Source organism: Phaenicophaeus curvirostris, chromosome 8 (genome assembly GCF_032191515.1).
Source record: "Phaenicophaeus curvirostris isolate KB17595 chromosome 8, BPBGC_Pcur_1.0, whole genome shotgun sequence".
Taxonomy (NCBI): domain Eukaryota; kingdom Metazoa; phylum Chordata; class Aves; order Cuculiformes; family Cuculidae; genus Phaenicophaeus; species Phaenicophaeus curvirostris.
Genome location: NC_091399.1, coordinates 23,965,575 through 23,989,551, shown reverse-complemented (window position 1 = coordinate 23,989,551; position 23,977 = coordinate 23,965,575). Strand labels below are relative to the sequence as shown.

Genomic DNA, 23,977 nt, shown 5'->3' with positions numbered 1-23,977 from the left:
ACCACTGACTTTCACCTACTTAGTATGAGATGTTGCAAATTCTAAGATTTAGAAGAGACAGTACTTGCCCAGGACACTTTCAGATGTGCATGAGAAACCGATTTACACAGTTAAACATCTGACTCTCAGAGGGTAAAAGGGACTTAGGTAAAGCATTAAAGTATGGAAACATGGTCTAGAGCTTCCATTTTTTGGTCCTGCATAACAAAACACTGCTTGTAAATAGTCTGATAGACACGATAAAAGAGAAAAAGCATAAATAAACCAAATGCTTGCAATAGCACAATGGAGCTGTGCAGTAAAGAGAAAGGCTTATTGGGCAGAAAATACACAGATGCCTAATAAAGACAACCCCAATGAAATCGTTAATTCACATGTTATTTAAGATCTTTTCTGAAGACCTAGGATTAGTCCATATGTGTAGGTCTTGTGCTAATTCCATGCACGTATGCACACACGTGAATACAATGCTGTCCTCCCTGTTGGGAATCTTTAGGATGAATCTTTATGAATGCAGTTAACACACCGAAACCACACCTGAGGTCTCTTCCTCCTGAGGACTGAGATTAAAAAGAGTAGTAAATTAAGAGTGGTGATCTCGTTTAGTGACTGCAGGAACTAAAACCAATTTTTGGGCTGGGGTTGAATGAACCCATTTGAGCTAAACCCCTAAATTACATAAAGGGTCAACGATACATTTCTTCGCAATGTTACACTGACTAATAGTAATTTATCCTCTGTAAAACAGAAAAATTCCACCCTGTATAGAACGTAGAATCATAGAGAAAAGTCCTCTAAGATCATCCAGTCCACCATGAGCCCAACACTTCCATGCCTACTAAGCTATGTCCTCAAGTCCCACATCTGCACACTTCTCGAACACCTCCAGGGACAGAGACTCCACCGCTCTCTCGAGCAGCCTTTTCCAATTCTTAACCAAAGATGCTCTCACTAGTCCAGAAGATGCATACTAATATGATGTCAATGTGTAGCATTTGATTTTACTTTAGCACCTGGAGTAGAAGAAAACTAAAGACTGAACCTTTCATATTCTACCAAGCTGCAGACTGCCAGGTACTCTGGAAAAAAAGAGTCCTTGCTGGTTTTATTGTGTCAGTATTGCCAACATGCCAGAGGGGAAAATATCCCAGTTAACTGTTCTTAGTTTGCAAACATGGCCTCAATCATCCACTTGAGACAAGAGACAAGGCATCTCACAAGAGCTGGAACTGCAAGAAACCTACATCTCCATTTTTCTAAGTTAATTTTCCTAGTTTGCCTTCATCTTTCTGTTTATTTTAGTTTACATCATTTACTTTAACATAATCAATTACCTAGGTGCAACAGAACAAGATGTTATGAAAGAGTGTTTTCCAAACAAGATGTACAGACCCTCTGGTAACCATCAAAACACATTTAAAGAAATTGTGTAAAGTGATGTAACACAAAGCAGTCCAAACTCCTCCCATAGAAAAGTCTCTTTTTCCTAAAAGTCTTGGGAGGCTAAATTTCATTTAGCATGTGTTGACTTCCTCAGCTTACTCTAAACTCGCTTCTCAATGCCTCCAGTACCTCTGCTGTAATGCCAGAATATTAAACACTAAGAATATGAGTAGAACTTTAATTTTTCTACATCACATTGAATAATTCTAAAGAAAATATACCTGTCAGAGATGATCATCATGAAATCTAGAACATTGCCCAGGTATTTTTCTTCTCGTGTTTTAGAGCCTCCTAGTAAGAATGAGTTTCTGGTTTGTATTTCACAAAGTTGCAGAAGGTACCTTTGAGACAGATTCTTTACTTGCATAAGTATTCTCCACCTTGAGCTCACTTCTGCTTTACCCACCCCACTGGAATATAAAACATACTTCTTTCAAATTAACAAAAGCTTACACATTTGGCAGTCCTGGGCTGCAATGTCATTGTCAAAGTTAATCCGTTTTTATAAACTACCCTTCTAAGAATAACTATCTGATTGCTTGAAGGGATTGAGGTTAAAAGCAGTTTAACAAAAAAAAGGCAAATCATTTCCAGTGCAAGCAAAGATGAAGGACCCTCTAGTGCTTGAGGAATTATAAGTGTCCTAAGTTGTAAAAAGATCTCCTCAAAAGAAGAGTAAAGAAATCCCCATTTCTGATTGTGCAGGTTTTGCTAATAATGACCTGGCAGATCAACCTGCATCATCCTGACTTTGTACACGGGCCCTTGGCTTTATCATACAGTCAAATAAAGGACAGAACTTTAGGCTGCCAGGAGTAATGCTTAAAGGAGAAAATTCTGACTAGATTGAAAAAGACGCAGGTAAATTAAGACAGATGGCAAAGGAGATTAGGAAGGGCACGTGAGGAATCGTGGAACGGTTTGGGTTGGAAGGGACCTTAAAGCCCATCCCACTGGATCAGGGGCTCCAAGCCCCATCCAGCCTGGCCTTGAACCCCTCCAGGGATGGGGCAGCCACCCCTGCTCTGGGCAACCTGGACCAGGGCCTCCCCACCCTCACAGCAAAACATTTCTTCTCAAGATCTCATCTCAGTCTCCCCTACTTCAGCATAAAACCACTCCCCCTCATCCTATCCCTGCACTCTCTGATCAAGAGCCCCTCCCCAGCTTTCCTGAAGCCCCTTTTAGTACTCTCAGTCCCTCAAAGGGCAGATTTATCAGTCTCCCTGCGGCAATTCCTTCCCCTAATTTTGGTGGAGAAGGGTTGAAAGAGACACCTTAACCATCCTTCTATGAAAGCCACGTATCTCTGTTGCAACGATGGGCCCAACCTGGTGACTACTTTCTACTTGTGGCACCATAAATTAAAGAAAGGAATTCTAGTGAGACATACGCCACCAGTTCCAACTGTTCCAAAGATTCCTGCTAAGAAAATGAGATGTCCACTGCTGCAGTGTGAATTTTGGGTGATGTATCGATGTATTCCCCCGCTCCCTTCTAGCAGCTCTTCCTCCATATCATCATTTTCTACAAGCCCCTACTAAGATTCCTCTGGTTTTGGGCTAAAAGCTACAACTGCTCTACAAACACAATAAAAAAAGACCTCTGCGTGCGTATGGTGGGATTACAGTACTCTTTCCTGGAACTAAAAAGAAACCAGATACCATTTTAAGCAAAGCACCATCCAGCAGAACAGCTGTAGATATCAAACAAAAAAAGACACAATGAAGTTGGTTGCTCTGCTGATTCCAGTCAATGGCACAAGAAATAATTCTGCTAAATTATAGGTCTGTGCTACCACTTGACATGGTTTAAGAAGAATTTTGATTAAATTACAGCCTCCTACATTTTCAATTTCTTCTTCAGTTTGTCATGTCTAATTTAGTTTGAGAAAGCTATACGGACACATTCCATTTAATATCTGAACTTCACTTGAATAGTCAAATACATCTATATCATATGACATCACATTAAACAGACATGTTTTCTCTCTCCAGTATAAAAATACAAGCATTTAATGCAGTATTCAATAGAATACAATTTGAAAGAGTAAGGATTATACTGCTGATCTTATAAAAAGTACTTTGAGATGAGGATCTAAAATCGTTCTTCCATTCTTCTGTAGCAATCTACCAACCTTTTCCAATTATAATATTTAGCATATATGCAGCATTTTGATTAAGTTACTTTCTTTTACGGTCTATAAAAATAGATTGTGAAACTGAGACACACAGAGATTAAATGCCTGGAACTGATGTGCTAATCCACCTAATGTGTCGGTGCCTGAGGCAGAGAAAGAGCCAAAATACTGCTTGAGGGGCACCAGAGTATTAATAATAGATATAATTTCTGCTGCATTAAGGAAAATAAATATTACACGGGAAGATGATTTTGACTGACACATGATATACAGATACAACTAGGACACATGACTAACGCATCAGTTTTTAAGCAGATCAAAAACTCTTCAGATTCTATTCACAACAGTAGGTCCTAGGTAGCAGATGAGTGAAGACAAAATGAAAACCAAATATAATTAATCCTTTGCAAGACTAAACCAGTTAGTTGAATATTATAATCATCTGCTATGGCAGGTCTATTTTTTTTATTCAACATGTCCTGTTGCAGTACTGTAGGTGAAAGTGTCAAAGAGCCAAGCGCAATATCACTAACTCTAATGGAGTTTTAATATGGTCTGAAACTGCTGACTGGATTATCCCTTATCAATCAAAACTGTTGAATCAATAGACTTGTAAGAATGTTTGTTAAAATTTAGGTATGTAAGCACTAATCATTTATTTGTTTGCTTTTCTTTCAGCAGACTAACTTTTTAAGAAATTGTTTTTGAAATTATACTCCAGGATAATTACATTTGTCTAAACATAAAGCAAATTCACTTCCTGCAATGGAATTAACTAGTATATATGTTAGCATCAATAGCCAGTAATTTAGCAGCTCAGGTCACTCCCAGCTACTGCTAAACACCAGTAGAAACTCTGCTACGTGTCTACTTCAGATGATCTTTGTAAAATGAAATCCACGTACTTACCTTTCGTTGCTTTACAGAATCCAGTTTTATCAACCAATAGGATGCAACTTTTGTTTTATGATACTTCCAATTATCCATAATCTGTAGTCATTGCAAAACACAAAATAAATACGCATAAAAACAATTGAATTCTTTCATGGGCATTCCTAAAGCATCTAAAAGACCTCTGTGAAAAGAGCTTTTCTCTATAAGAAAGATAAAAACATTTCAAAATTTATGTGAGGAAACATTTGCAAAGATGAGTGCAATCTTTCAGTTTAATCCTACTCTCCTTTCTGACAGCTGCATGCTACAAAGCAACCAGAAACTTGTCTTCACTGACTTAAATGAGATTCTTTGAAGACAGCAACAAGTTCACTAACGCATAACGGTTGATCTGTTCAAACAGTGATATTTGTTGCATTAGAGCAACCTTGATAAACTTCCTTTCTATAAGTGATCATACATGAACTGCAATAGTCTCCTTTTATGACATCTAAGTGCTATCAAAATAGCTTAAGCTGTGAATGCACATTTTTATATTCACATTCTTATTTTATCTTTCTGTTGTATTTCAGACCTATGACAAGTCCTGCTCCCCTAACAACTAAAAATACCATCATGTGTTGCCTCCAGGATGAAGTATTATTTCTCATCAGAAACTAGTTAAAGCCAGCAACTATACCAAAGAATTCTGCAAAAAGAAAGTGCTTTTACAACCATGCTAACACTGTACGAGAAAGCACCACTAGATGGAGTGCAGACACACGAACACACACACGTCTGAACAAGAAAATGTAATGAAGCATTTTATTTCTGACCCTAAGATGTGAAAAACAATATGCTAGTTATGAATGCTATTTTCTAGGATCACTCAAATCAACTATCACCATGGAGTATTTCCTTTCCACTGCAATGTAGTTGCACAGATCACTAGAGACATAATCTACATTTTGAAAGTTCATGGAGCAAAGGACATTTCCAATTGGATAGCAAATTAGATTAATTTTAACACACCATGGACTGTGCTTATGACAACAGAATATAGGTGTAAATTTAAATTAGTTAGTTTCTGTGCACTAGACTTAAAGGGGATTTCAATACCATATATTTTCTGCCTATACGTCTGAATATTCAGAGAACAGAATCACAGACTGGTTTGGGCTGGAAAGGAACTTAAAGCCCATCCAGTCCCACCCCTGCCATGGGCAGGGACACCACCCCCTGGATCAGGGGCTCCAAGCCCCATTCAGCCTGGCCTTGAACCCCTCCAGGGATGGGGCAGCCACCCCTGCTCTGGGCAGCCTGGGCCAGGGCCTCCCCACCCTCACAGCAAAACATTTCTTCCTAAGATCTCATCCAAAACTCTCCTCTTTCAGCTTAAAACCATCCCCCCTTGTTTTATCACATATCAGGCCTGCTTTTTATTGCCCTTTTCGCATGTCCTTGATACCAAATGAGGTGGCTCAGGACAATGAGGTGGACGAGGTGCTGAGGGATATGGTTTAGTGTTTGGTAGGAACGGTTGGACTCGGTGATCCGGTGGGTCTCTTCCAACCTGGTTATTCTGTGATTCTGTAATGTTGGATTTAAGAAAGAGTAAGCTGGCAGACTAGAAGAGCCAAAAAGAGTGTGACTGATGGTCTTCATGACCAGCAAACTTCCAGTTTGCCTTGTAGCACCCCATTCTGCGTTTTCCAGTATGACTATTCAACAGCAAGTTAAACGTGTCAGGATCTGAACCAACAATATCAGATGAAATATAAACTGTTAATGAATTATAACATTCTTTTTAGGTTATGTAAAAGTTTGAACTTTCTCCACGATGAAAAATTGAATTTTTCTAACATTCCTGATTGTTTTTCGCATATTTTATGAAGACATACGAATGTTTCCAGTGCTGCTCTTTCAAGGTCAGAAAGCATGCAAACCTCCAAGCTTTTGAAATCTTCAGAATTATCCTGAGTTCTGGAACCTTTAAGGCCACAGGAGCTCATGAATCATAAATTAAGCTCTCTACTTTCCTTCATTTTAGTAGCCTAAACAGTAAGTGTCTCGCTCGTAATTCTTCTTTTGTGTTTATAGGTACTTACATCTGCTATAATTAATTCTGATTCTTCATCTGTTTTTCCTGGAAACTTCATTCTCATGTCACTGATAATGAGAAGAGTCTCTTTTGTCAAAGCAGCTTCTTGCTCTTTTGTTTTCTGTTGCAGCAAAGACTCGCTCTAAAAGGCAAGGCGAAGCAGAGGCAAGTCATTAGATCACATAACAAAGATGTTTCCTTGATAAAAATCAATTCTAAGTAGGGCGATGTAAAATATATTAAGTCTATTGACATAATACCTAATACATAACTAATGCACACACGTACACTAATGCATTGCCATTCCTTATAGTTGTCAAGAACTTAAGGAAAAGCAGTTCGAATGGAAGTTCATTTGAAACAGAACAAACAAACATATATATTTGATATTTATGATGGCCACTATTTAAAATCTAAATTTGAAATTTAAATACCAGACTTTGAATTCAAATACATCCAAACGAAAATACATTATTCCTAAAAAGACCTTTTCACCTCTGCACCACAACAATTGAACAGAAACCACCAGTTCTAGGTCACTGTGCCAAGATTTCAGGAGGCTTTAAAACTTAAAGACCCTTTGCTCCTACTCTGGTCAGTAAGGGTTCTGACAGCACCCTTATTTAAAACATCAGTGCTTTTTACACCAACACCCCCTGAACCCTTACAGTAAGTTCTCTGGAGCGTTTAGGGGTTTTCTTTACATCTTAGACACAAGGTAGAAGTATTTCTGATCCTCTTTCTTGAGTTTTCATAGAATCACAGAATGGGTTGGAAGGGACCTTAAAGCTCACCTAGCTCCATCCACCCCTGCCATGGGCAGGGACACTTCCCACGGATCAGGGGCTCCAAGCCCCATCCAGCCTGGCCTTGAACCCCTCCAGGAGTGGAGCAGCCATGATTTCCTTTGGCAGCCTGTTCCAGTGCCTCACCATCCTCACTGTGAAGAAATTCTTTCTACTGTTGAATCTAAGTCTTCCCCCCGCCCTTGTAAAAAGTCCCTCCCCAGCTTTCTTGTAGCCCCTTCAGGTACTGGAAGGTGCCTAATAGGGTCTCCTCAGAGCCTTCTCCTCTCCAGGCTGAACAAGTCCAACTCTCTCAGCCTGTCCCCGTACAGGAGGTGCTCCGGACAATCAATATTTCAAGACCGGTGTATACTCTACATTGTACAAAGATAAAAATGTCAGTAAGACTTTGTAGGGGTGTCCGTTGTAGGAGAAGGTGTAATTAATTTTCAACCTACTGTACTTAATCCGCGTACACTATACCACTGCAGAAGAGCTCTACTTCCCAAGGGCATGATTTAAAATTTATTGATAGTTCTTGGCATTGTTAGGATCTGCCACTCCAGTAACTATCTCAGAAGTAATCATTTTTTGTTTTAAGTCAAGATAAAACTTCTTTCATTTTGAAGTTTGTCCCCGAGACAGACAAGCATTTAGACTCTCAGATGCTATAACTAAATAATTAATAGAATAAATAGATCAGATTAAACACTTTTGGCTGCATAGAAATGGTCAAGCATTGGAACAAGCTGTCTAGTGAAGTGGTGGCATCTCCATCCCTGGAGATGTTCAAAAAAAAACATGTACACAAGGCACATGGGGACATGTTTTAGCAAGCATGGTGGTTTTGGGTTGACAGTTAGACTGGATGAGCTTAGAGGTCTTTTCCAACCTCAACAATTCTATGATTCTAAATTTTTGTGGTTAGTTGTAATTTCACGATGTATTTCTGAACTATTCATTTTTTTCCTTTTGTGTCTAGACTGTCCTCCTCTTTTGGTATCTCCTTCACAACCCAGGCATTCCTTCTTTTGTCTTTGCATGGTTGACCACACATCCATTTATCCCTAGGCAGTTTGCTGGAATCAGTCCCCCACCTCATTCAGCACTGTACTGGGTGCTTGTGCCAGTGTGTTTCCATTCATGTTTTGGTGCCTGACCTGTGTATTTCATCACCAAAATAATTCAGCTGGAGGGGGGGCAAAACCATATTGACAGCCTTTCTCTGTTGCGGTGAGCTTTGATTGTGAGAAATCCTTCTGTGATACTAATGAACTCGCTTCATAGTATTTACCATCTCTAATCATCATTTTTATCTGGTAGTACACTCATTATCTGTGTTGCCTGTGAGGCCTTGTCTAAGTGATGAAAAGGGATCATTTTTAAATTGTGGGCCAACATCTTGTGAAATACTCCTTAACATTGTTTTCCATCTTTAAAGTCAGCTAATAGAATTGAAAAGACATTAAGATTGTGTCTTCACCACAACGTGTTAAAGGTATTTTTTATCACATTAGCTATATCAAGTTTAAAAAGTGCCCCTTTTATCATCAAGATGTACTCTGAGTGTTTAATGAGACAGGGCTAATATAGATTTTTCTGTTCACATTAACTCTATATCAAATACAAATTACTAAAAGATTAAAAACAGTGCCTTATCATCTGACATTAAAAATGGGCTACTCACTTAAATTAACATTAGGAAGAAACCATATTCTGTTTTTCATTGAGGAAGCTGCGCCACAGAAATGATCTTGACATGCAGAACAATTATGTTGGGTGATAGAGCTTAGGTCATGCTTCTTAAAGTAATGTGAATAAAATTACTTACAGGATGGATGAGAACTACCCATAATTTAGCACTGTATTGTGGATGGAACTCTGTTCATAATTATTTTTGCAACTAAGAATAATATACTATATATAACTGCTAGAATAAAACTTAAATTTATAAACCGTAACTTCCCAAGAAGAAATCACTTGTGCATGATAAAGTATTAGTTTATCTATCCTTTGGGAAGGAAAAGTGCAGTTTATTGCCATTTTTGGAGGCTGCTAAGATCCAAATGTACTAAAGGTAAAGAAACTAAGTTTAGAATAAGTAATTTACAGTTAGGAATCATTGATGCATTATTATAGCACATATAAACAAGGGTGGATTTGCTACCTGATTATTTCTGCCTTGCTATTATATATCACGTTGCAAAATATTTTGTTAGACTTGAAAATATTCATTTCTTACTTAAGTGAAAATATACTTAAGTATTGTAGTTCCTACAAAATACTAAAGTTTAGAAACGCCTAAAAACTTTGAATTTCACTCATGAAAATATATATTCCTATATTCCTGAATTTCCACAAAACAGCATTAACTACAGTACCACAGGTTTTCTGACACCGTGAAAATTAGTAACGTATTTACTGAGTTTTAGAGAAACGGAACACACTTTGAATGCGATGCTGTGTTAACTCACCCCTGAAGAGTTCATTGTTCCCAAGGTGTGTGCCTGAGAGCCTCTCGCCGACGATGGGCTGCGACTTAAAGAATGAGACCTATTGACTGAGGACGTACGCTGGATTTGGAGAGATGCTTTGGCTGAAAAGGGCCGTGGCTCAGCTGCCTGTGACTGCACAGTCAATATTGATATCGAACGAGGGCAGCTCACAGAACGCCTTATTGGGCCCGCGGATGAGGTGGGGGATGAAGATGATGGAGATTTTGTATTTTTAACCGAAGGTTTCCAGCTCACTCTACCTGCAGACAAATTAAATGAACAATGCAATTATTCATTACTCTTCTAACACCCATTTTCCAGACTTTGTAACTAACAACACATACAACTGACACGTGTGCACATCTGTTTTACTGTAACGTATGCTAACAACTATATGTGAAGCAGTCAGTCGTGTTGGATCCCCTAATAATACAGACTTTACATACCCATAAGAACATTTATTCCTTCCTCACAGTCAGTTTTGATCAGGCCTCCATAACATGCATCAGATTTATGAGAGAGTGCGTACACCCTTATAACTCAGAAAAATATGTGACCACTATGCGCAGCTTCCTGGCTGTAAGACTATGGAAGCAGGAGAGAAAATCTGGTTGATGGATCCCACAGTTGCACATCCAGTCTCCCTCATCTACCCCTGCATAGCTGTACAGCTTTTATAATTCATTTTTCTGCTAAATAAAGGATGCTGCTATGAAAACTAAAATTTGAGAAGCAGCGTTGTGTGCGTGCAATTACATGATGAAAAAATTCTTTGAGACAATACCCTGCTAAAACAGAAAATAACCTGCTATAACTACCACATTCAACAGAAGATGCTCACCACAATGCTCTGCAGCAAGCAAAAAAAAAAAGTCTGTGCAAGAATCTCATCTGGAATATACAAATTTCGCTAAGTCTCCAGATACATTTCTTCATCTTTTCTGTATTCCAGCAAATTCAAGCTTAAAACCACAATCTTTTAATCTTTTACAGGGAAAAAAAAAGGGTAATCTGCTAAAAAACAGTCTAAGGTGAACACTCACACCATTTCTAAGTGTAGCCCTAGTGGTAGCCCAGGTGTATTTTTCTATTTAGAATTCTTGGCAGAAGAATAATCATTTTTTTCCTTTTTTAAAAAACTCACTTTCATTCATTTAGACAAGATTTTAAAGACAAATAAGCAAGTGAATCAGAGTCCAACCCCAAGTTACAAATGTTGATACATTCTAAAACGCTTTAGCATTTTGTGTAAGTCATGGTGAATGTCAGACTTGCTTGGAAAAGTGATCATTTCACTTACTTGATCGCTCCAAAGATTTGCATTTATTCTCTTCAAGATCATATGAAACTTTTTTCTCTTTTTTTTCATTGTGATCCTCCTTTTCTGTCTCTTCTCCTGACTCCGATACGCTGCTACCACTGTCACAGCTACTGTCACTAGTGTAGTTCTTCTGCCTTCTTAGGGGCTGGGCACTTTCTGGCATTGAACACAAGGGCTAACAACAAATAAAAAAGAAGTAATTAAAAAGGAAAAAAAAAAACCCAAGAGATTAAATTCCTTCATAATCCCAAGGGAACACTTCACTATCACATCAGGTTCCTGATTCAGGCAGGTTCCTTTCTATATTAAACCCTCCCAAATTAGACTGGAAGCTTGCCCTTAATTTTAAAATAAATGCTTAAATATTTCAATAAATTCACTACCCAGTAATCCTAATCTCTCTCACATGAAGAACAGCATAATATAGAACACAGGAAAACCAAATATTTTTATTTGAAGTACAACTTACATTACCAGACTTATTGAATTATAGTTTGAAAACATAAATCTGTGACACAGAATACACTGACAATCCATTTCAGTCCCTCGCTGATATCTGCAATAAGTGAAGCTATAGTTTAACAATGATCAATGTAAAGAAATACATCAGGGAACTTTGGCTGGTCCACTGCTGAAAGAGAAAGTGATTAATCCACATCCTGCAGAACGAAGAAACTGAAAGAATATAGCAAGATGTATTTCAAATTAGCTGGGTGTATTTGGTGTCACATATGCACCCAGGACTCAGTGTCATTGGGTAATTAATCTTGTGCTATTATCAAGGATATCGTGAGACAAAAAGAAGTAGGAGTTGGAGAAAATGATGCAAGAACAGAAAGTACAAATGAATTTTTTTCTTCAGGCAGATAAGAAAAATGTAATATCCTCCGTCATATCTCTTATCCCAAGAAGGCTCCTGTGGTCACATTTTCTTTCCATTTACTCTTAGTTTATAGGAAGCTATGGTGATGGCCTCATCTTCCTAGGCATCTACTGGATCGCAATTAAAACTCAGATCCTGAACATATTTTGGGTCACAGTGAAAGAGAACTCTCAGGATGAATTTAAATTGCCCTATTATCTTAGCATAATGCAATGCACCAAGATTTACCGCACACAGCCTCAAATCTACTGCTCCTGCATGATGCACTTGTAGCATAAGTTAATTTATTTTACCTGAACTTCTGTTCCAGCCAAGGAAGGAAAGAGATTTCTGCCACTAACCTAAAAGCAACAGTATGTTTATGCAAGGCCAAGCAGTTAGAGCAGCTAAGGAAGAGCTGAAGAAGTACATTCCATTGAGGACACCCTGCCAATTGTTTAGATTACACAAAGACTATTTTGCTACCTGTCTACCTGCCAAAAGGACAAATTAAGATGTCTCAACACATACTGCTTTCTCAAAAATAGCTGTCCTAATCATGAAACATTGTGTATCATGGAGATACATTGATCAGATGTTCCTGATGAGCTATAGAAAGTATAAGAAACATTTTGAATCAAAATTCACAGGGCTTTTAAGTTAGATCTCATTCCCACACGATGCACGTGTCCTCACGTGTTCTAGACTAAACAATAAGAGGATTCTGACCAAGACTTCACATCAATTAAAAAAGAAGAATAAAAAGAAAGAATAAAAAGAAATTACAAAAAGCATTAATGACAAATAATTGTTAGATCTGGGTTTAAACTGACCTCTTAAAATATTTGATTGCATAGCAATTCTAATCATCTTGATTTTCCTCTTACACTAACCTGATTTTTCTTTGATTAAACTCATCTGATTTTCTATCAGAAGAATAAAAATAAAAGCAATTGCTCATTTCCTCTAAAATAGCTGTTATTTTATATCCTTAGTTCTTTTTCCTGCACAAACAAGCGCAATGCAATGAACATGAATAAAAACTTAGTGTGTTAGGATAAGGTGCCCTCTAGAGGCAACAAATAAACCAGACACATCCAGAATTTATTTCTCCAAGTAGAACACAGAAATATTTTAATAGCAGGAAAAAAATACCTCCATTCTGGAGAATGCTTGGCTTTTTTTTTTTCTCCTCCAAGCTCCTAATGATGTTCAAATAAAAACAAGGCTTTAATTCCTCACAAATACAGAAGAGTTGTTACGTGCAAAGCCTTAATCATGCACACAACGCCCCTCTGCTGCTCAGATATACGTGTACGTGCATATGTTCCTGTGTACAAAGGAGGATCAGGAGGAAAATACACCTCTCTCCTAACTACTCCAGCTGTTTCACATAGTTTTCCAAGCCCTGACTGCTACCTGGTCCAAGAAAGAGCGTCCAGGGCAGAGCATCTGACTTCCTAATAGTAGCTTTTGCCAGCAGACCAGCCACTGACTTTTAAGGGAGGGCAGGACTTTATCTCCTGAAAGAACATGTCATGTTGGGTACCACAACATGAATAGTACTCTTCCTTCAGGTTTGTTTTGTCTATCACATCTTGCATATGTTACTTCTTTCATAGCTAATGAATCTTTTTTTTTGTTGAATTTTATTGTTACAAGCAGACAAGTTTTACAGCTGGATTATTCTCTCACTCAATAGATTGTCAGGCAATAAAAAGTTCTACTGCCTACCTCGCTCACCAGATTTCTATACCAATATTGATTTAGACACTACATCTCTCAGAGAAGACCTTTTACAAAGAGGTGATCAATCAGGTCTGTATTATTAGCCATATGCAGCTTACCCATTACAGGAAAGGGAGGATGCTCTTTCAGTACAAGATACAAGAACCATCAACAACAGACACCCGTATTTCAAAGGGAGTGCATAGGATATTATGCAACCAGGGAAGTCTCCAGTCCCATGGCTTCATTGTAGGCAGGTTAAAAGATTGAGAAGTATATCAGGATGCTAAAAAGACGCAGGAATAGAGATCCTGTGCAGCATGAAGTGTGCACATTGCAAGGGAAAAAAAAGGTCTCCTTGAATCAAGCTAATTTTATTGCCTTCCTTTTTGATATCATCAATTTTATAAAAAAAAAAAAAGTGGGAATTTTGGTCATGCTCAATTTTTCTTTCTCCTGTAAGTGCAAACAACATTGCACTGGTAGAGTAGCTTGTAAGCTACAGAATGTACATGCCTGCTATAAAGAAGACAGGGGAGGTGGGTTGGAACTAGATGATCTTTAACGTCCCTTCCAACCCAAACCATTCTATGATTCTAAGACCATGTCATATAGTCTCACTCACAAATTGATCAAACATCATCTAAAAACTAGTTAAGAGAGGTTTCTTGATCTGGGCTCCGTACCCTGTTAAACATTTATGGCCTTCAGCTTGAGAATGGCTTCTGTGAACCAGTGCAGAGACAGTACAGAACAAGTCTGCATGCACACTGTCAGCCAGAGATGCTCTTGCAGGGCTGCTGGGAAAAGGAAACATTTGACTGAGATGTTGAACTTGAATTAAGTGACCCTATGTTAAAGGTCAAAAACAAACCACAAGGCAAAAAAATCCTTGAAGAATGTGAGTTGAGGGTATTACCAGGGTGGACTGGATTATTTTTTCTTCCTCTTCTTTAAATGAATCCCCCACTCTTAAAGCCCTAGCTCACAAAATCCCTATACTTGTAATGAGGTTCCTGCAAATCTATCTTAATACCGGATTGGGTATGCAGATCCTCTTTCCAGTATGCACGCCTGTAATAAGACATAGCTCTCCGGATTCTTGCACACATATAAAGCATCCCTGCAAGCTCAGGACAACTTCCAGCCTTCATTTTCCACAGAGATTCCCAGATTTGTACACCATGCCATCAGAAACATAAAATGTAAAAACATTTACATGCATCCCTAAACAAATCCATTAGAGCTCAGAAACATAAACGTAGGCTCTTCTAAGCAGAACTGACCTAAAATGTTTGCAGGATATAAGAAATGCACTTATTTTAGCCAAGCCCAAACTATTTATCTGCACTAACTTACAGAGATATACAGTGTACTTCAGGCAAAGACTTGCATGAACACACCATTAGGAAGCATTAAGCTAAAAATGATACATATTTAGTTTAAAAGCAGATTTTGGATGTGAAACAGGCTGCAAGATATATTGTATGACCCTTATAGCAAGTAAGCAAGCTATAGATACATCACAATCATAATTAATCCTTTGAGCTTCAATAGTGCCCCTTATCCCATGATCTCACAAGTCCCTAGTGGCACCAATCGAGTAAAGATGAAAGCATTCTTTGAGATAGGCTACGGATATAAAAATCATTTCACACACGGAAATCAAGCAATCTCTTGTACCACATTTGTTGCCATGCACGACGATTCCTCAAAATAGCTTAGAGAAGAAAAGAAGGATCTCATATCCAGTTAAAATTATAAAGGGATTTAGTTGGACAAATAGCCATTATGCTTCTCTTTATACTTAAAAAAAAATCAGGCTAACAGCAGTCTGTGGTAGAAAATTCCCAACAGGTTCAGCTAAATTCCCCACTTTAAATCCTCAGATTACTTCTCTAGAGAGTGAAATAAAAATTTGGGACCTAAAAGTCAAATACCTTCGGTCCTCGCTGCCTGCTGCATTTTCCCATTAGTTTTTCGTCATCTATTTCACACTGTTCCAGAAGATCCAGAATGTCCTCCTCCTGGAAATGGGAATTTCAGAGCAGTTAATTTGGGACAGGACAGATCCTCTCTTTCCAAAGCTCAAGCACCAACTGTTAGGAATTTGAAATTACTTTGACTACTAATTCCTGAAATAAGACTATGAATCCTTCCACATGAGGATATAAAGGTATTTCTTCTGATACATGCATCTCTGCTTGCAATCAATGTAACACTGAAAGTTAAAATTGAGTCTTAACACGTAAAGTCCAAAGAAAGGGCTGAACAAAGTTTCCTCAAGCTGCTGGCCAGGGGCAAGGCTGAGGATCAGCAAACTGGTAAACTAGCTTAAAGCCCTCTAGCCTGTCTCCACCCCAGATCCACTGCAGTTCATCCAGATTCAAGGATCTGGCCCACAAGCTGCACAAAGAATAACGACAAAATGATGGAAACATTATCAAATGCTATCATTAGCCACCACACACGATCATCATGAAATTAATCCACAAGGTCATGAAATCCAAGATAAATAACCCGTATAGCCAATACTTCTCGTGCTACAGTACCTTCATTTTTTTCAAAGGGTTATTCATTTCCCGCTGAAGTGAAGCTGCTCTCCCAGCAAGAAAGGTCTGGAAAGCAGTGGCTAACAAATTCTCATACTTTTCAAGCAATGTTTTATCATCAGGAGGGTAAATTCGCCTAAAATAGGGAGGGAAAATTGAGTATAAGATAAAAGCTAAGCTAATTATCACACTAGAAACAAAAGCAATGCAGCTAATTCACAGTATCTTCTAAAAACTGCATACGCGTCCCATCTGTAATAACTATTTAATATCATATCATAAAACATAGACTCAGAACATTGTTCTCCAAATCTAATTTTAACTCAGTGAACACACTCCTGTTTAAACCAGCAATTAGCCAGTCAAAAGAACCACCATGCAGGTCATTCCAGAGATACAGCAAATCTCAGGTTTGCAGTTCTCTAAAATCGCAGTGGGTGGGAATGATGCATGCAGGTGGGAATGATTCATGAAATACCAACAAAGTATTGCATGTCAAATTTAGAGCCATAAAATAATTGGTAGTAGCAATAAAAGGACACAAAACAGTGAAAATCTAGATAATTGCTTTGAGGTAATGGGCATGATGTAAATTAAAGACTAAATAGGTCCTGCACTTGAATGATAAAAGTAGATATGATAAGGGGGAAAAAATATCTTTCCGGTACACAGATGTACAGGTCAACTCTGATTTTCTATTAAAGCACCTATGCCATTATTCTCTAAAATCACAGGTAGGAGACTATGACGATATCAGAAGCAGGGCTTGGTGATTTATTCATGCTCACTGAGCGACAATGAGCTCTCAAGAAAAACACTCCAATCCATTTGTCAGGGATTCCTGAAACACAACCAAAAACAACGAAGGTGGGAGACTAATTTCTAATTTATTGTATGGAGTAATCAAAAAATTAATTCTGCAGGCACTGTTGACTGGCACTATGTGACTGTTGTATTTCTGTGGATCTTTTGTGAACTTTTTAAAAGGTTCTTTTCCTCTCTTCCTTTTCAGTCTTTTCCTCCTTGAAAATGTGATGAGGCCCTGGCCCAGGCTGCCAGGTGCCTGGTGGTGGCTGCCCCATCCCTGGAGGGGCTCAAGGCCAGGCTGGATGGGGCTTGGAGCCCCTGATCCAGTGGGAGGTGTCCCTGCCCATGGCAGGGGTGGAACTGGATGGGCTTTGAGGCTCTTTCCAGCCCAAACTGTTCTATGATTTTACTGTATGATTCTATTATTGTTACAACAAAAAAAAAAGGATGGTTATGAACCCATCAGACTCAGAGTAGGTTGAGAGGAGATGGTTCCAGTTTGCATAGAACACCTGTAGGAGCTCTACTCTAGTTCCAGTCAACGCTTCCTAATGATGCTGATTCTTTTACTGAAAATGCCTTTAAAGAAGGGATATTCATTTTAATATATGTAGAAATACACTGCAGCTAAAGGCGATTTCAAAGTCATATGTATAGAATCATAGAATCATCAAGGTTGGATAAGAACTCTATGATCATACAGTCCAACTCTCAGCTCAATCCCACTGTGCCTACTAAACCCTGTCCTGATGTGCCTTTTGAACCCCTCCAGGGAAGGAGAATCCACCACTGCCCTGGGCAGCCTCTGCCAGGGCTTCACCAATCTTTCAGTAAAGAAATATTTTCAACTAAACCTCCCAGGCACAATTTGAGACTTTTCACTTCCTCATTAATTCATGCATGCTTGAAAGCACGGCTCCTACTTTGACTCCTCCTGAAATCCATGGGCTGGTTGGGCTTGCAGACACACACTTGACTAAACCAACTGTTGAACTGACATCCATAGATTACATCCAAGCCTGCTGAGACTGATTGGTGTTTCTCTGAATTTTTATTTGGAAAGCAATATTACCCATGCAGCAACACTAGTACTCAAAATTTCCATGATTCTATGGCAATGCCTGACAGGAGCTATTCCTGCTCTGCAGGAGAATATCACAAGGAGAAAATATTGCATAATGCTTAGCTAAAAGTTCTCTGTATCTCCAGCCAAGATTTTTCTACTCTGTTGATCCAAGATTCCTCGGGCTCTGTTGATCCTTCAGCTTTTTTGCTAACACATGGTAACAAGGAAACACAAAGCTTTCCCATGTGCACATTCCTCATGGAATGAAACTTCCCTTTTCCCTGAGGAAAAAAGATATTTTGTAGTTTTACTGATTTACATTAACCAAAAAGCTAAAGAACTGAATAAACAACCTAAAATCTGATCAGTTAAAAAGTTAGATTTAAAATTTATCAGAAAAGCAAAATGTAGTAAAGCATCATGATCTTTCTCTTTCTTACAGTCTAAGCAGCATGGAAATAAGTCCTTCACTATGAGTGTCTTTTTGATGTACTGGTTCAGTTCCACATATGTTGAGAAAGGATGTAATTAAAATGGGGAATGTTACAAAGAAAGACTTCGTAAGCAAAATGTGAATTCATCAAAAATTAAAATTTCACAGAAACAGCTATCTGTTACAAGGAGAACTTCACTGGGAATTACAGAACACCTGCTCAATAAAGCAGAGATGAAGAACAGCAGTAAAGGCAGCCTGACTAATTCAGAATAAAAGATGTGAACTCAGATCTCCCACGTCCTTGGTGAATGTTTCAAAAAGCATCTCTTCCTACCCGTACTCTGCTCCTTTTCACCAAACGTTCATAGGCTTTGCTTTCACTTCTCATTGAAGCAAATATCAAGAAATAATAACAGAACCATAGAATGGCTTGGGTTGGAAGGGACCTTAAAGCCCATTCAGCTCCAGAACCTCTGGCAGGGACACCTCCCACTGGATCAGGGGCTCCAAGCTCCATCCAGCCTGGCCTTGAACACTTTCAGGGATGGGGCAGCCACCACTGCTCTAGGCAACCTGCGCCGGCACCTCCTCACCCTTATAGTGAAGAATTTCTTCCTAATATCTAATCCAAATCTTCCCCCTTCCAATTTAAAGCCATTCTTCCTCGTTCTATCACTCCATGCTAAGTCCTTCTCCAAACTTCTCATAGCCCCTTCAGCTACTGAGAGGCAGCTATAAGGTCACAATATCATAAAACAGAATTCTTGCTTTCTTGCCAATGAACCTAGTAATGCAGAAAAAGTAGTTACCTGTAGTTCCCCATGTGTCTATTTTCATGCTCCTCTTTGGAAATCTGTTTGCGCACTTGTGCGAGTCTTTCCTTCTGCAAATCAAGAGAATAAGGACATTAAAATAAAGACAGCACAAGACACGGGCAAGAAACAGCACATTTTTTGCCCTCCCTACCAGTTCTTCTTTTCTCCTTTCCAGTGTGTGGCGCTGCTTCTCCCACTCTGAGGAACCTGGCAGTAGTTTTTTCATTGAACCTTGACCATACAGTCTCTTTTGAGCCTCCGCCTTCTGTTGAGCCAAATTTCTCCTTTTATCACTTGTCCTGAAATACAGATGATATTAAGAATTGTCAATACAATGTAGCTGAGATGAGATGCCCTTTCGTCTCAAGTATATCATCTGTCTTTTCCAGTCAGTCACGTCCAGTTTAAGATATAAAATTAGAACTGAAACACTCATTTTTAGAATATTAACTTGTATGGCTACAATAGTTTCACACTTTCAGGTGGACTCTAATGATTTTCTACTATAATTTCGTGTACGAACATGACTGCCTTTTTTTTCCTGAAGTGTGGACTTTCTCCGGTAGAGAAGCAGCCTGGTCTAGTGGGAGGTGCCCCTGCCCATGGCAGGGGGATTGGAACTGGATGGGCTTTAAGGTCCCTTCCAACCCAAACCATTCCATGATTCTGTGAACCGACCACCAAAGTAAATTCCCTGTGTGGCCCCACACCCATGACTGCACTCGTATCCCCACTCTGAGACCTGTTTGAAAAATCATTACAAAGCTGGAGTATGAAAATTACTATTAGTGCTCATTTTCACAAGCACACGAGCAAGAAGAAAAAAATTAATTAATTAATTAATTTCAATAGCAAAACTGGCCCAGCGAGGGAAACAGTTACATTTTGAAAACATTAAGGTGGAATAAAGGTCTTAATTTTTTTCCAATACAATACTTAATTTTAGTCCAATACAAATTAAGATAAATAAGTAAAGAAATAGAAGTCAATGCAATAGACCCAGAATGAAGAAAAGAGGACAAGTTTACCGTATGTTGAGAAGCTTTAATGCATTTAGCAAAACACCTTTTTTTACATCGTAGTCTATTTTTTGATCAGTTCCAAAGCTTGGGGCACGATTAATCTGAAAAACATAAAATATAGAAGAAGACTTCAGGCTCAAAACTGTCTTCAAAGCTTAAGATGCTCTAATCTGTTGTATAAAGCAACATAAAGAAAAGAAAAACTGCTTAATAAACACGGTATTCCTTTATATAGACACACGTTTCCCAAGGCTGGACGCTACAGCTGGACTCAATGATCTCAAAAGTCTTCCCCAACCAAGTAATTCTATGATTCTATGAGTCTATATATTATTTTTACAATATCACAGTTTGATCTCCCAAAATATCTGCTTTACTGGTAATGATACTTTAGCTTCTTTGCTCCCTACGACTTTTAAATAGCTATAGAACTGAATTGTTCCAGTTGAATTCCTCCAACTGAAATTTTCAACACTGGTTTTATAATTAAAATTTCACTGGATGTAGCACATACAATGGATCAAGCTATTTGTAAGCACAGCAGTCGTGTGGCTCAGTGTATTTCATAATTAAATACTCGTCAGCAGAGGACCTCGTAGCTGTAATGCTTAAATTAAGCAGCATAAGGTGCAGCACCTCCTGTGAAGTCTCCTTTCACCATTTGCAAAGATTCCGATTTTACAAAAATTAAGCAATGTAAATGTGTAAGATACACCATTTCCTCCCTCATCAAGATATGGGATAAAACTCCAGCCTGTCATTTTATCTCTTTACCAAAACAGTCCAAGAGCATATTCTCACCTCCCACTGCTGCAACCTATTAGGATGGAGTAGGAAAAGAAATTTTCCACTATTTGTCACACATCCCTACTGAAAAAACCTTCCAAATATAAAGAGAGATTACATGAATGGCTTTATAAACCTAAAATCAATTGAATAAAATTTTACATCCTTTCTATGACAGGGATCTAAGCTCTGTTCAATCTGTAGGACAGCAGGAATGTTATGGAAGGCATCTTACTCTTTATTAAAAAGTGATGGAGATCGCTAACAATAGAATTCAAAATGCAAAAGAATGTTATAAGCCATAAAAATCCCATTACAGAGGATGTTGTTAGTGGCTGTCACTGAACAGATCTTTGATTAGAGACAATCATGAAGTTCATTCTAATCACTGATCTGTAAACTTCACAAACTATGAGTGCTAACCCTCGTTTAGCTGAAGCAGAAGGCTGGTTTTCCATGGCAGTTTAAGCGAATACAAACCCAACTGTCACACTCTGCCAACTTCATTGTCTTGGCACTGAGGTTCAGAGGGTGAGGAAGCTCATCCCAGTGATCCACACGAAGACTGACCTCACCAAAAATTATTTTACATCAGACCTTGATCATCTCTGGAAGGAATCCTACAAACACCAGTGCCATCCCAGGGAAGAGGGCAGGGACCATGCCTTCAGCAAAGGACAGGAGGAGTGCAGAGCCCTTGTAGCTGGTCCATTGACATGTTTAAGCACCACAGAACTGCCTAGAACTGCTTAGAACAATAAACGAGGCATTCGTCCAAACAACAACCAGAAACAACCCCTCCAATAGACATGAGTGCCAGGCAGAGGCAAGTTGCTACACAAGCTCTTTGGACAACTGCCTACAATAACACCATGTAATATATTAGTTCAAACTGCAGTCTTCCTCACTCTTTATTCACCAGAAAAGTGGGAAGGGTAGCAGTTACTACCTAAGGCAAATATTGAGACGGCTAAAGCCATCTGTGCTCAGCAGATTCACTGCTACTGTGTGAGAGCAAAGAGAACCTGTGTACAAGCATCAGAGATGGGGAAAAAACAGCAGATAGCAGGAGAAAGTGGCTCAAAAATGGCTCTCCAAGGCAACAGAGGGAAAGACTGCCTGTGCATAAAAAAAAAAAAAATGACTGAAGTCTTCTTTGTTAAAAATAAATAAAATTTAAAAGAAGGATTGAACCAATGGTAACTGAAAAGTTTCAAAGTATTGCTGAATTCTTGGGCCAAGAGGCAATTGAGCTTTTACAGCTTTTATCCATATGTACTCTGTGGGATGCTGACACAACAAGCAGCTAAAGATATCTGAAGTCCTTTCAGACTGGATGGATAACAATTTTGAACAGATTTTGATCATTCAGCTACACTAAATAATAAATGTGCAGATCTGTATATATAAGGTGAGTTTCTCTCACCCACATAAATCACAAGCAAAGTTGGGTATACCCTGCAATTATGGCAGTTACTAAAATGTGCATGGTTTTTTTCTGCAATTATCAAAACTTCATGATCCCAACTGGATACAAAGAGGCTGGAGTCCATCCAAGAACCTCAACTGCACGATCGTCCTATGTACGTCAAAAAAACAAACTTAGAAGTTTGGGCCAAAAAGAGTAAAACTGGAATTTCTGGGAACATAAGAGAGATGTAGGATGTTGTTTCTACGCAGAAAGGATGGAGGCTGCAGGGACTGCACAGATGCTTGCCAGAAACACTTGGTGCCACAAGATGGCAATCACACATTTCCAACAGCCCTCACTTCCATAGAAGGTTCCGGAAGTTCAGTAGCATCAAGGAGCAGAAAATCTACATCACATCAGGGCAATATAAACAAAAGTCATCTCAGGAAAGCAGTGTCATTAAAATATGGCACAATTCATTTCTCATAATAGTTTATTAAGCTATTTTTATAACAGAAAAACTACATGAGCTACGGAAACATGAAACTAGATTTACCATCCTAATCCTATTTTGGCAATTTTCCCATAACACTGGGAACATTTAGGACTGTGCGATTAGTACTTGTTACCACTGTTAGAAAGAATGATTCACTCCCCTAAGGGGGTTTGGCAAGAGGGAAATGCTGGGGAAAAAAAAGATAAGAGTGGAAAGCTGGGGATGAAGCCAGAACTGTTTTAGGAAAAATAAATAAATAAATAAAGATGGATGCACACCGAGTACAGATATTACATATAGCGTGCATATAAACATTGTATATTTATTTCCTCCAGCTGTACAACCTCCCAACCAATTAAAATAGTGATATAAGACAATCTGAAATCTCCATGTATATGTTCTTAGTAGTGTAATGGAAGAGACAATAGGCAAACTTCAAACATTACTGGTTGAAAACATGTTCAAGAAATACTTAAGCTTAACTGTGCCAGAAACACATCAGAGGTTTCTCCCAGTCCATTCGTGCCACTTGTTTGACACCATTTCATGTTTCTTCTGTTTATGTGGGCATTTTTAAAAGCCACAGAAGAAAAGAACACATATCCCCCCTCCAAAAAAAAAAAAAAAGAAAATGAAGACTATACATTCACAAAAGCTGCCAGAGCCATATACAGGGCCATACTCGTGCGGGAAATCTATGTAGCGCCCAACTGCTATTAACAAGGTCCTTCAGCTACAATAACAACTGACCTAGCATCACATTTCCCATTAAAACTTTAAAAAGCATCTGAAGTGCAACATCCCTTCAAGAAGATAATTACCTTGACCCAAGACTCCA

General features: G+C 38.7%; 1 protein-coding gene across 2 annotated transcripts in view; it reads right to left on the bottom strand.

Moving 5' to 3' along the window:
* Positions 1-23,977, bottom strand: part of TTLL7 (tubulin tyrosine ligase like 7) — a 56,183-nt gene that overhangs the window by 8,980 nt on the left and 23,226 nt on the right. For both annotated transcript variants that reach the window (XR_011337898.1, XM_069862814.1), the window contains exons 10-18: positions 20,453-20,547; positions 19,576-19,723; positions 19,419-19,492; positions 16,301-16,436; positions 15,689-15,775; positions 11,138-11,333; positions 9,817-10,097; positions 6,565-6,699; positions 4,493-4,573 (exon numbers count right to left, since the gene is read on the bottom strand). Coding sequence is in view for 1 of the 2 variants with exons in the window: in XM_069862814.1 (XP_069718915.1) it covers positions 4,493-4,573; positions 6,565-6,699; positions 9,817-10,097; positions 11,138-11,333; positions 15,689-15,775; positions 16,301-16,436; positions 19,419-19,492; positions 19,576-19,723; positions 20,453-20,547 (1,233 nt within the window). In the remaining variant the exon portion in view is untranslated. The remainder of the gene's footprint in view (positions 1-4,492; positions 4,574-6,564; positions 6,700-9,816; positions 10,098-11,137; positions 11,334-15,688; positions 15,776-16,300; positions 16,437-19,418; positions 19,493-19,575; positions 19,724-20,452; positions 20,548-23,977) is intronic.